At 31.5% G+C, this 13,123-nt stretch overlaps 1 protein-coding gene across 1 annotated transcript; it reads right to left on the reverse strand.

Moving 5' to 3' along the window:
• Nucleotides 1–1,590: 1,590 nt before the first annotated feature.
• LOC145194195 (chromodomain Y-like protein 2) lies at nt 1,591–11,712 on the reverse strand. Its single transcript, XM_090068956.1, has 8 exons — nt 11,193–11,712; nt 10,312–10,470; nt 9,648–10,117; nt 9,303–9,481; nt 9,033–9,153; nt 3,047–3,136; nt 2,400–2,543; nt 1,591–2,191 (listed from the first exon to the last, which is right to left on the reverse strand). Exons 1-8 carry the CDS (start codon nt 11,221–11,223, stop codon nt 2,021–2,023), a joined length of 1,365 nt encoding a protein of 454 aa, XP_089925082.1. The 5' UTR covers nt 11,224–11,712; the 3' UTR covers nt 1,591–2,020.
• Between the last annotated feature and the right edge of the window lie 1,411 nt (nt 11,713–13,123).

The following is a 13,123-nucleotide window of genomic DNA, read 5'->3' on the forward strand; positions in this document are numbered from 1 at the left end:
TATATACACATGCATCTAATGTTACGTTTTATATAACTTCTTTACAAAAAATATAAATAACACTGTTAACTGATAAAATTCTAGTGATTTGTTTGGTTGCTAAACTGATTAGATTAGATCCTTTAACAGGCAAATGCAGAACACTTTAACACTGATTCAAATCATGGTCAAGTACATCACATCAGATGTGTCTAAATCCATATTCAAATAATTTACTTATCTTATTGAAATCAGCCTATAAAAAAACAAACGAAGAGCTAACTGTGGCAAATTATTACTTTATGAATGATGGCTACACGCAATTTATTACACGTTGACAACTTGCATTTTCTGTTACGTATTGTTGTCAGATCCTGTTAAAAGACTTGTATACCTTGAAACGAAGTCAGTGAGAAGTTAGCTCTGTTGACCTTCATAAAAACGCACGAGTGAAACATCCGATAATGGAAACAATATGAGTGGCAAATAATGGTTATTCAGATTTGTATTATATACCTGAACCCTTTGACGGAATATACCATGTTACTCATTCCCTCAGTCGGTCAATAGGTAGCCTGAACGCCAATAACTTCTTTTATCTCTATTTTCTTTTAAGCATCCACTTTTCTTTGGAACTTTCTCAAGATAAGCGTTTGATAATCCATTAGTAGTTAAACAACTCTCTGACACTAATTGGTCAGATCTTACTAATAGCATAAAGTGGTATTGAATGACTATTTGGAGATCCCTATACCTTATAAATTGTACTGTTTGTGCCGAAATCGATGTGCACGGTCTTCTTATTTTAAATCGAGTAAATACACCTTTATTTTTGTGTGCAAGACCATGCATTTTTAAGCTTTCCTTCACCGATATTTATGTAAATAAAAATCACAGAAAAAAGTTCCCATCACGCTTAATTTCTATTTCAGGGCACATTGACTGCTAGACACGTGGGCTTGCACGTAGATTTCCAAAGGATACCTTTTTTAATTTCTCCTTATAAAAAATTCCTTTAAGAACTAATCTTTCTTGAATATTACTGCTCAAAATTATTAGGCCCACAAAGATATTTAACTTAATGTATTCATACGAATAAACATTCGATTTGTGTGAAAAGAATATTTGAAATTAAATACGCTATGATTTAAATGCTCTCTTCTTCAAAAAAACCTCATCTTGTTTTAACGACTGATTTAAATAAACGTGGCGCTCTTTCCTTCAATTTTTGAATGATATCAATTTCAATCTCAAAGTATTTACCAGAGATCAAATTTTGAATTTTGGGCATGGATGGCTGGATCAAGTTGATCCTATATTTGGATGGGATTTTAATTTTCACCTATTTAAAGATAGCGATCAATCGATCGAAATTTTGAGCGGTGGTATAAAATATTTTCCCAGGAAAATATTGCGCAAGAAATTATTTTATTATAAACTCTGTCAGATTACCACATGAGAAGAAAAAGCTTAATAAAAAAAGGATGTTCTCCGAAATTCTAGGGGCAAGTGCCTTGACCTAATGTACATTTAACTAGTCTTGCCACTTTTGTACAGCTTTCTCAAACTACAAAAATCCTTATTTAAAACCCTTAAGCACAAAACAAGAACTAAAATAATAGAATATTTTTCACCAACTCTTTCAACGACAAATTACACAAATTTCGAATATGAAAGCAAGTATAAAAAAACTTCGTGAAACTTCTGTTGACAAAATGACAGCCAGAATCTTAACGAGTTCAGTGAGTCTATTATTCGGACTGAGTGCTCTAATAAATATTGAGAAGAGTTTCTCGAGACCAATTTCACCTCGATCACCTCGATCAAAGTCACTATAAAATCAAAACCATTTGTTTGTGAATTCGACACTATCACGTTTAAAATTCCTTGTAATTAACCGTGCCTCAATTTTACTTTAAAACTTCATTGTTTATTACTTGAGATCCGGACATCAAATTACAATACGCCATGGAAAAACATGCATCAATTATGATAGGAAAACTAAGGAACACGTAGACACAACTAACTTTAATGGTTGAAATCATAAATCTCGATTGCAGAGACTCACAAGACTAGGCCATTCTTCTTTGAGTTTCGCTTTGCATTCTTTTGATAAAAGAAGAGTGTGATAGCAGTTTAACTCTTCGTTGCAGATTTCTTCGATAACCGAAAGTTCGAACTGATTGAGTAACTTTTTAGTAGTGATGAGCGCCTGCGGAGAAATATAATACATAATTTATAACAATTTTCACTATTTTTTAAAGAAACGAAGTCATGTTAACTTATTTTCTAAAATATAAGGAGAATTTTAAATCCTCTTTTTTATTTAGCAACGTTTCTTTACTTACTACACATTTATGACACTTATAATTTAAAATCATAGCGCAACTTAAAAAAAAAAAAAAATTAAAAGAAAGAACCTGTATTGGAATGACTACTATATTAGCCATACACTTGCTTATATCTTCTTGAAAAGAGTTTACACCAAAAATTTCTGATAATAATCCTCGATCGTAGACAGCTACAGCGTTGTATCTTTTACTTGTATACAACATTGATAATGCCTATAAATATATCAATATAAATACAATAACATAAATATAACAATGTAAATTTAATAATATAATAGTTTAAGTATAATAAAATCCTATAATGTAAAAGCCGAACACACTATAATTACCTAAAACATCAAATAAAATATGGAATGAAACCTTAAGCAATATATAATTACTATGTGAAGGTATAGCCATTGCACTGGCCTTTCAGTCCCCCCCCCCCCTCTTACTTTCAAGCAGTTGATGGTGTTTTAAATAAAAGTTAAATCTTTTTAACTTATAACCATATATCAAGCACATGATTATGTATTTTATTACACACTTCTTTATAAATGTATACTATCACAAAGTACAATTTTGACCTCATCAAAAACTCCTGTTTTTTTTTTTAAAAAAAACCCCAGGCCATGACATGTTCAAGCCATCAATTCTTCATATTGAACGACTAAAAGATTGTGATTAACATACAAGTAGATATTTAACACTGTTAGGTTAAAAAAATAAAAACATACCATTGCGTTACCAACAGCTTTAGGAAGTAACTTGGAAAGATAACCAACTGGTGAAAGTCCTAACTTGCTATATACTAAATCGAAGCTTGCCTAAAAATAAAGAAAAATATATGCATACACATACACACCCCAAACAGACCTAACATCAAGTCAACAAAAAAATGGCCTCATCTCTACAATTTAAGAAAACTAGTATCACCTAGATTCCAATAGTTCATAAATTGGTTGGATCTGCAAGTACTAACTCTCAGTATGGTCAAGTATGGTGATCCCATTTGTAAAAAGTGTTTTTCAGAAAAATCAGTTAATTACAAAAAATCAACTTTTAGAATTCACTTGTACAAAGATTATTTGTCTATTGCACAAGCATTGCAGATTTTCTTGAGTACATTTGTGAAAACAAAAATGTTAATACAAGTTAAATCCGCATTCCGATAAGAATAGATGGTGGTGATGGGTTTTTAAAAACCTGTTTGAATTCTTACAACTGTAAAATATCATATCTTTACCTTATGACAAGACTAAAAACTATTGAAAAAGATTTCATATGTACCAGCTTTCTTAAAATGTATGGTTTAATTTAGTCATATGTTTGTTGAGTTGATTTTAGTTCTGTAAAGGTGTGCATAATAAATACTCTTCCTATAAAACAACCTGAAAAACAAAATAAAACATTAAGATGCTTTACAAGCAAAAAAGAAAATGAAATGCTGAAGAAAATATTTTATTCTCTATTATTGCATCTATATTAATGCATGTTACTTTATCAATGAGAGATACTTCTTTTATGGTAGATAAGTTAAATCTTGATTGATTTATATTACCTACCACAAAAGAACTATGGACTACAAATTTCTTTTTGAGGACCAACCTAAGTGACATTTCAATATAAATGGACTACCCATTTATATTGAAATGTCACTTAGGTTGGTCCTCAAAAAGAAATTTCTTAATTTATTTTATGCCATTTTTGTTTGGTAACATCATTAGTTATGTATAATTATAAAAATTTTAGCTTGATTTACTGATATCTAATTTTTGAAATTATGGTTATTAATCATTTTATTCATACAAAAACTGCAGTTAATAAATAAGGCAAATAAAGTTATCAGAATGCACTAAAGCATCACACAGAAGTATTATTTCATCACATAAATTAAACAGAATAAAACAACTCAAAGCTAGGCATCAAAGAACATAATTTTCAATTACAATAACCTAGTTAGTGTAAATACATTGACAAACTATTGCCAGAAATCATTGCAAATAGTGCTAGAATTTCATTGTTTGCTAAAACTGAATATTAAACCAGGCCTTTGAATACTCTCTAAATGCCTGCAAAAGCACAAACTTCTTTAAATCTGGGAATTTATATCTATTATATTACTATAAGTGATAAACAGAAACAATTTTTGCTTTAAGTTGTATCATAAATAAAAATTCATACACCAATAAAATTTTAAATCAATTTGATCCATTGTTTGGCAATGTCATTCACAATCTGGAGACTCTGAACACACTGATTGGCTTTCAGGAACTCACCATTCTGTTCCCATTATGCAGAGCCAATTACTATCAAGAGCTTGTTAGTAAGCTCATTATAAGTATCATTGTCAATATTAGTCATCTCAGTGGGCTTCAGCTGAATGCGCTTTGGTGGCTCATCTGGTCCTGGATTCTGCAATTTCATAACATGTAGCTCTTTCTGGTGGATTGTTGGAGCTCCAAAAAAAAGCAACTTTCCAATTCAACAAATGACAGCATTTCCATGTGAAATATCTAACAGCTTGTTGATATCTGCCTGAAATGTATTTTCATTTGCTGTTTGAGTGTCAGTAGTACTCTTTGAAGTCTTCAGTTTACTATAAGTTTTAAAAAGTTTTTCAATTTTTTTAATTGCTTTTCTTTAAATTGTTGTAGGAATTTAAGCCACATATCACATATCATTCACCTTCCTGACAGAATGCCTCCTGCTATCTTACTGTGTGCTTCAAAATTTTGTGTGAATTAAATAATGATATTGCATGGTGTGTTGTTAGCAATCTCATTCCACAAAGGTTAGTGTCCCTGAAGAAGGGCTGACAAGCCATATGGCTGCTGTACTTTAAGTTTGAATTGATTTCATTCTTTAAAATAGTATTTTAAAAAATTAGTTACTGTAATTACTCACATGTAATAAGGATCTTTATTTGAATTCACATTTAAAGCATGCTTCATACCAGTAAAAATTATGCCTGGTCTTTCGTTCATTTTTGTTCAATAATTCTGCATACTTCGAGGTTTAGCAAATATTTATGAGAAACATTAAGCACCAAAAGCATTGCAAATAATTATTTTACATGTAAACAGGTCTTTTAGAAATTCATATCCATGCAATAGTATCAAACAACAACAACTTACAATCAAAATACATCACTTACCAGTTAAATTCTTCCAAGTATTTTGGTTCACTTTTATTCAGTGTTTAATATTTTACATGGAGGTTTTATTAAATTATTTGTAACTATTATTAACAGGATGTGATGTAATATCAATGTAATTCAAGTAAAAAAATAACAACAAAAAAAAAAAAATCAAAAATACTGCATATCCAAAAAACCATTCCTACTCTAATCATACTTTACATTTAGCAACATCCAATTTTACTGAAACTATGCAGGATTTAATTTTTCTTCAAAAAGCACAGGATGCCAAAGCAACCAAGTCAATTATGGCTTGCTTCTATATATGTGTCTTGAAAACTAGGAAACGGCAGGGCATGCAATAGTTGCTCCATGCCTTGTTAGTTATTGGTTTTAAAATGGTATAGCTTCCAATGAAGTACTACCAAAAGCAACCATAATTATAATTAAGGGCAGTGAAAAGTCAGATAGTTAGGTAATGCAACAGACTGTTGTAAATATTCTATGCTTTCTCAATTATCACTCATTCATAACAAAAATAAAGTAAATACTATACAATTAACTTAATGTACTTTTCAGCAAAACAAAGAATGTCAGAAGTTATTATGACACCCAGTAGCAAACCAAAGAATCTGACTAATGCTAAGGTAAGCAGTACGACTATATTTATTACATTATTGCATTATTACATAACCGTAACCCTATCATTATTACGTGACAGAACTTAGCAAATCATGCTAACTTGAGAAGAGTTAGGGTTAAAGTTAAAGTTGGGGTTAAGGTTTAGGTTTACATGCATCGGCGGCTTCTCAGCAATAACTGAGTTTGTGTTATTTATGTTTTCAGGAAACGGAAAAGTGCAATACTACACCCCGCAGCGCATCAAAGAAGCTGACAAGAAAGTCCCAATGCTGTCTGGTTTTCGGTTATCTATTCAGAGCCAAAGAGACCCAGCTGCCAATAAAGTCGGATACAATGAGAACCTTTTTGCAGATACGACAAGAGATGAAAGTGACAGACAGTGCTCCGGATCCTGCAGTTTCCACAGTCGCAGAAAGAACAGCGCAACATATCGAGCATATATGGATCAAAGTGCCAATCCGGGTAGTATCACACAAGAGAATTGTAGAGAAAATCAGAATGCTCATCAGCAATTACAGAAACTTGCTAAAACCATATAAATCTAGACAATGTGATCCGGCATACACCGAGCGACTTAAAAGATTTGCTACCAAAACAGATCTGCAACTATTTGATAATGCAATCTGCAAATATATTGATTTTCCAAGTTGCAGATGCAGACTTGAGCATAAGGTGCCGCCTGCAGAGAGAAGCTTCTTGATGGACCAACGAAATCAATGAAAAATGATGATCGGCAGCATTGATGTAAAAACTACAAAGAAACTCGTGTTATGACAAAAACACTAAAGACGAGATGATGATTTCATGGAAAAACATTGCAAATGTATCAAAATTGATGAACAAGTTGACAATGTAAATGTTTCGAAAACGTCTGATGAGGACGACTCAAGAATGGATGCAATGGATACAGATTTCAGCGTTACCACTGACACTACTGACAGTAAAATATTGGATATTGATAACAAGCAGCGCAAGAAACAAATGCGACTAGAACTACCAAATGTAGCTAAGATGTGCAACAGATATAAAGTTCCAGGTCATTGTGCAGCAGCTATTGTCAGTACAACATTGCAAGATGTGGGTCTTATACACAAGGGGGACACATCAATGGTAATAGATAAGAATAAACTTGGCAGAGAACGGTGAAAAGTCAGAAAGCGATTACAAACCCAGGCATTCCAGCAAAAACTGAATGGACTCTATTTCGATGGCCGCAAAGATAAGACCAGAGTGCAAACTAGAAAAGGTAACAAAAACCATGGACGGATTATTGTAGAAGAACATGTGTGTCTAGTTCACGAGCCAAATTCAGAGTACCTAGGCCACATTACACCTTCAAGTGGAGGAGCCGAGAGCATAACTACAGGTATCTGGGACTTTCTAAAGGAGAATAAAGTCAAAACAGAGGATCTAATGGCTATTGGGTGCGATGGCACTAATGTCAATACCAGCACACACCGAGGTGTGATCTGTTTGCTGGAAAAGCGCCTTGGTAGACCGCTTCAGTGGTTTGTCTGCTTATTGCATGCAAATGAATTACCGCTGAGGCATCTGATTAATCATCTTGATGGAGTTAGGAGTGGTCCAAAATTGTTTTCTGGACCCATTTGAAGTTTACTGCCGACATGTGAAGAATTGCCTGTTGTACCATTTGTGGCTATAAAATTTGACAACTGTCCTCTTGTGGATTGTGCTGACTTGAGCACAGATCAAAAATATTTGTTCAACATGTGTAAAGCAGTAGAGACTGGGCAATGTCTTGAAGATCTTGCGCTGCAAAAGCCCGGGTTAGTGGTACAATCAAGATGGTTGACTACCGCTAACAGGCTGCTTTGGTTATATGTAGCGACAGCTATTCCTTCCGAAAATCTTGTGGAACTTGTCACACATGTCATGAATGTGTATGCACCGCTATGGTTCCACATTAAAGTCAGGTCGGCATGCACAGAAGGATCATGACATATGTGGAGACTAGTAAAGTTTTCCAGATACATGAAACCGTAACTCAAATTGCCAGAAACTAGCTGATGAAAGAGACCACATCAGAGAGCTGGGCTGCAGACGGATACTTGTTGCACAGATGGAGAACACATCAGAAGCACTGCAACAATTTCGAGTTCCAAGTTTAAACTTCAATGCCAGAGATTACATTGACCTGGTAAACTGGAACAATGAAAACCGCTGCCAACCTCCGATGACAAAACATCTGGCTGAAGCAGAGCTACAAGACTGCGTTAAGAACAGGAACAACCAGCTTGTTAGGAGTCTGCCACAATTTCCCTGCCACACCCAAGCCACTGAGCAACATATTCATCTAGTGACTGAGGCGATGGCAGTAGTTTGCACTGAACAACGAGACGGATTCCTTTCTGGAATTGAATCCAGAAAGAAAAAGAAAATGTTTGACAACAAAACACAATACAGACTTTAACATTTTATTTGCATGTGTAGTGTGTACTTGTGTACTGTGTAGTACAAGTATTTTAAGTAACTAAATTAAACATTGCTTAGTTGTATATAAAATGTCAGAAAATTACAAAATTGCATAAAATTGGTGATATTTCAAGAGTGTTGGGGCAACCCAAGACCAACAAGTTTATGAGCTCTACTTTTTTGTTTTCACTAATGTTACTATGGGATATGCAAATATCCTTATATGTATAAGTATATTTATAAGCTGCAAGTTTCTTCAAGTATCATTTCCCAAATATTTAAAATACTTTCTTTGTTTAAACTCATTACTACTTTTGCATTTTTTCCTCTTGATCAACTTTGTTATCCAACAGTGACAATACAACTACTTTATCAGTGAATTACCAATAAATTCTGTCATATTTATAGAACTTTGATGGATTTTTATTCAATAAAAAATTAAAAACAAAATGCATTTTTAAAATGAGAATTCAATACATACTGATTTAAGCACGATACTCTGTGCATACCTTAGAAGTACCATAAGCAAAGTCTGAAGCTACAACAATTGCTACTCCAAGCTCCAGAGCTGGACCATTAACTGCACAAACAACAGGCTTTGGAAACAACAACAAGTCAGCCAAAAGACTCCTAAAACATTTTAAATATACAAATTTTTGAATTCTGAATCATTTTTTTATTGTTTGTATGAAAACTTAAAAAAAGTTTCTTAGAGATTTCTGAAATATTCAGTGTATCTTTAAGTTCATTGTAAGATAAAATTTTAACAGTTTTCTTACTTTAAGGCAACAACAAGTTTGGATGCCAAAGATTTATATTCTTTATCATCTGGGGAATTCACCAAATCTGCATAATCAACACCAGAACAAAAGAAATCACCATTGTTACATATAAGAACAGCTTTTATATCAGGATTTTTGCGAGCTCTGTTAAAACATTCACAAATAGTAGCCATCATCTAAACAAAAAAAAAAAAAACATTTCAATTACTAAAACACAGATAAATTGTGATTAAAATTTAGGCTCAAAAAACAATGTTCAAGATTCTAAAGACAGAATCTAAACACAATCTAAAAGATTCTTCAACCATTTAAACCAGATACTTAAACAAAAAAGCAGCTCACTTTTAATGTAAGTAAATTATTTCTATCCACATTGTTTAAAGTAATTTGGAGATAACCATTCTGCACAGAACTCAACACTAAACTTTTGTCATAAATACTATGAGCTGCACTGTTTCTATTTAGACTGCGCTTTTGAACAGTTTTTATTAATCCATTGCTTTGTGACAAGTTCATATCATAATTACTTATAAGGTCATTTAATTTATTCAGATTTTTCTTACGCTCCATTGTTTTTGATTCATGCACTAAAGTATCTCGTAATAGTTTTTCACTTTCTGTAATTGTATGTTTTTTATGAAATGTTAATGGTTCTGAACCATTTATAGTTTGGGGTTGGTTTGTAGTGTCAATATATTCATCGAGTGCAGCCATTGATTTTGTCCGTTTGTTGCCACCCTTTCGAGTTAAAAGCATTTTTACATGAACTTTCTTTGTCTTTCCAGAGTGCTCCAAAACAAAAGGATTTGCTCCTAAACCATCAAAAACAATATCTTTAAATTCATTTAAACAAAATTTTGTCTTTAACTTTACCAATTTATTATCCAAAGTTTTGCAATATCAACTTTATAATCTAATATTCAGAAAAACAATAGGTAAACTTCTTTATTAAAAGAGTTTTAATAAACAAACTGTTAACAGAGTTCTACTAACAAAATTTGAATACCTGGGATTGGACTTGTCTGCCTTTGAAACTGAGCAATCAAGTCTGCACAAGAAACAAGATTTTCAACAGGCTCCCAAGTAGCTGAAGAGTAGTCAAAACCTTTCCAAGTTACTAAATACTGAACTTTTCCCCAATGTTGTCTCCGGCAAATGATAGTATCTACCTGTAAAAATAATGTTATTTACAATCTATCTATTAGCAAAATTAAGGAATTTAAGAAGAAAATAAAGTTACTAATCAATTCTAGCTAATTTATAAAAAAAGTGTCATTCCATGAACCACATTCGAAGTAATGTACTCTAATATATGTACCTTTTTATATTTTTCAAAAAACAGACCTAGTTAAAATGATATAACAATGTTTTATCATTTTAATTAGGTCTGGTTTAACATTGTTATATCAAAATTGTTCACCATTTCTTTGGTTTTTAAGAGATATGCCAGGTATAGTGAGACAAAAATTCAAATTCAAAAAGCCTCAATCAAAGTACCTAATTATGTAAATAAAGAAAATAACAAATTAAAAGTTTATAAAATGTTTATTCTTAACACTAACTACAAAGAAATCAATCAATATAACATTTATTAGAAAAACTCTTCAAAGTTTTCAGAAAACTAATTTTAGAAGAAGACCAGTTGCTTGTTTGATGCTTTGTACCACCAAAATGTAAAAATCTGTATATTACACACTGTGAAGACACTAACATATATATTGCTTCATATACAAATCTATTTACAATATAAAATTTAAAACTATTAACAACTTAAAAAAATTTAATATCAGCAAATACATATATATATATATATATATATATATATATATATATATATATATATATATATATATATATATATATATATATATATAAATATATATATACCTACCTCAAATATTTTTCTTTCTACTTGCATGCTTTATATTTATTAACCTTCTTACACATTTTTTGGAATTATCTATTTGCTTTAAAGAAGTACTGCAATAAAAAGCTTGTTCAGTTAGGTACATCATCATAATAGTTAGGTAACTCAATATAAACACTTTTTACAAGTAACCAATTACTTTTAAAACAATTATAATACTCCCAGCCAACTAAAACTATATAAGACTTAAAGGAAAATATTATTGCTTAGAGTTTTTAATTTCGATAATAAATAAAAGCTCGATTTGTTAAGCAAGAATGAATTATTAAGAAGCTACCAGTACTTTTATTGGAATATCGTTTTACTCCTAGGTTACCAACAAAGAATATCGAGAGAGATGGGAGCGGTGATTGTGTGGAAAAGGTTGACTTAGAACATGTTTTTAGAGTGAAATAAATCTATTCATTAAATAAAATTAATCAGAATTCAGAATACCAAATGAGAACCCCATTGTTGCGGAAAAATTCATCATGCTCTTTTCCGGCGATATGGAGTTTTTAGAGTATACCACGAAGAGCTAAATAGATTTCCCGCCATCCAGAATAAGTAACTCAAAAATGCGAGGCTAAGTAAAATAACAGGCAATCACACACAACATAACTCTCATGAAATTAAGAATTTTTCAATAAAAGTATTTTTCAATGCTGTTTAGAAATCTTAATTTGCATGCGAGTGCAAAAGTAAGTTTTTAAAGAACTACTTTTTAGTTATTCAATTTTAAATTGTTTTGTAGCAAAAACTAAAAAAAAAACTATAACTTTACGTCTGTCGTAAAATTTATCATCAGTGCTTTAAAACGTGCAGTTTCGTGAAAACTTATATGGGCTTTGGTATTGGTATAAGCTGGAACAAAGGGGACATAAAATTTTATTTATGCTTTTAATTATATGTTTGTATTACCTATTTTAGTTTTATGCTTTTCTAAGCTATTTTATGTAAAATGTATTATCTAAAGAATAAAATTAATAATCATTAGTACTGTCTGCTGCCATATTTAATTTCAAACCAATGGTATTTGAAATTAGTATTTTTTTCATTCATGGGCAACCCACCCAATGAATCAAACATGAACATTTTTCTTGGAAAAAAAAAAAACACCTTTAGGAAAATTTTTCTCCAAAAAATCTACGGAAGTAAATAACAATCCTCACTCACACTTTGCTCTAATGTAAAGATCTCCTCATCCCCATATTTCATATTCCGATTTTGATGGGATTTAAAATTTAAATTAACTTCTATTTTGCTTTCCTCCATCCGTGTAATTTCTCCTGCTGATGCCAAGGCATCATAGAAATTGTAGATCCATGACAAGGGTAATTTGAGTAACTTTATTTTATTTTTAGTTCGAACGAAGCTTTAATGCGGTTTGAAGTTCAAACAATTGGTTGTAAATAAGTTTTTTCTTTGTGTGTAAATAAATTTCTTATGGAAACATTTTTTTGTTCTTGAAAAAAATTTTTATGCTGAATGCAACAATAACTAAGAATAAGTTTAAATTTTGCTTCTAACTGTAAGTATTTAAAACTATATATTAACAGAAATAGAACATATTCCTGTCCATATCTCCTTCGTTTCTTCTTACTTTCGGTTCTTCCTTTACACCCTGCACTCCTGAAAAAAAGCCATTAAAGAAGACATTTTTTTGGAATTCTAACCTTTTCCAAACAACTGTGATTGAGTAGTATAATTCATAAATTGAGTATGGTTCAGCAAGTGGCGATAACTGAAGAACTGATTAACTGAGGCAGCTCAGATTAAACAAGATTTTATTACTTTAACCTTCTGAATGATGAGAAATCATTAGCTAAGTTAGGAATCAAGTTCCATAAGTTAAAAATCCAATTTATACTTTTTATTAAATATTAAAATCCTATGATAAACTTTTAAACTA

Source organism: Hydra viridissima, unplaced genomic scaffold, assembly GCF_058129835.1.
Source record: "Hydra viridissima isolate aposymbiotic clone 2 unplaced genomic scaffold, HvirCarnegie_v1 scaffold_12, whole genome shotgun sequence".
Taxonomy (NCBI): domain Eukaryota; kingdom Metazoa; phylum Cnidaria; class Hydrozoa; order Anthoathecata; family Hydridae; genus Hydra; species Hydra viridissima.

Excerpts from the sequence above, each read along its gene's own strand:
- LOC145194195 (XM_090068956.1), bottom strand. The coding sequence starts at position 11,223 with ATGCAAGTAGAAAGAAAAATATTTGAGGTAG. Across the intron at positions 10,471-11,192 it reads AAGAAAAATATTTGAGGTAG|ATACTATCATTTGCCGGAGA; the intron begins GTATATATATAT and ends TTTTACAGGTAG. Across the intron at positions 2,544-3,046 it reads AAGCTGTTGGTAACGCAATG|GCATTATCAATGTTGTATAC; the intron begins GTATGTTTTTAT and ends ATATATTTATAG.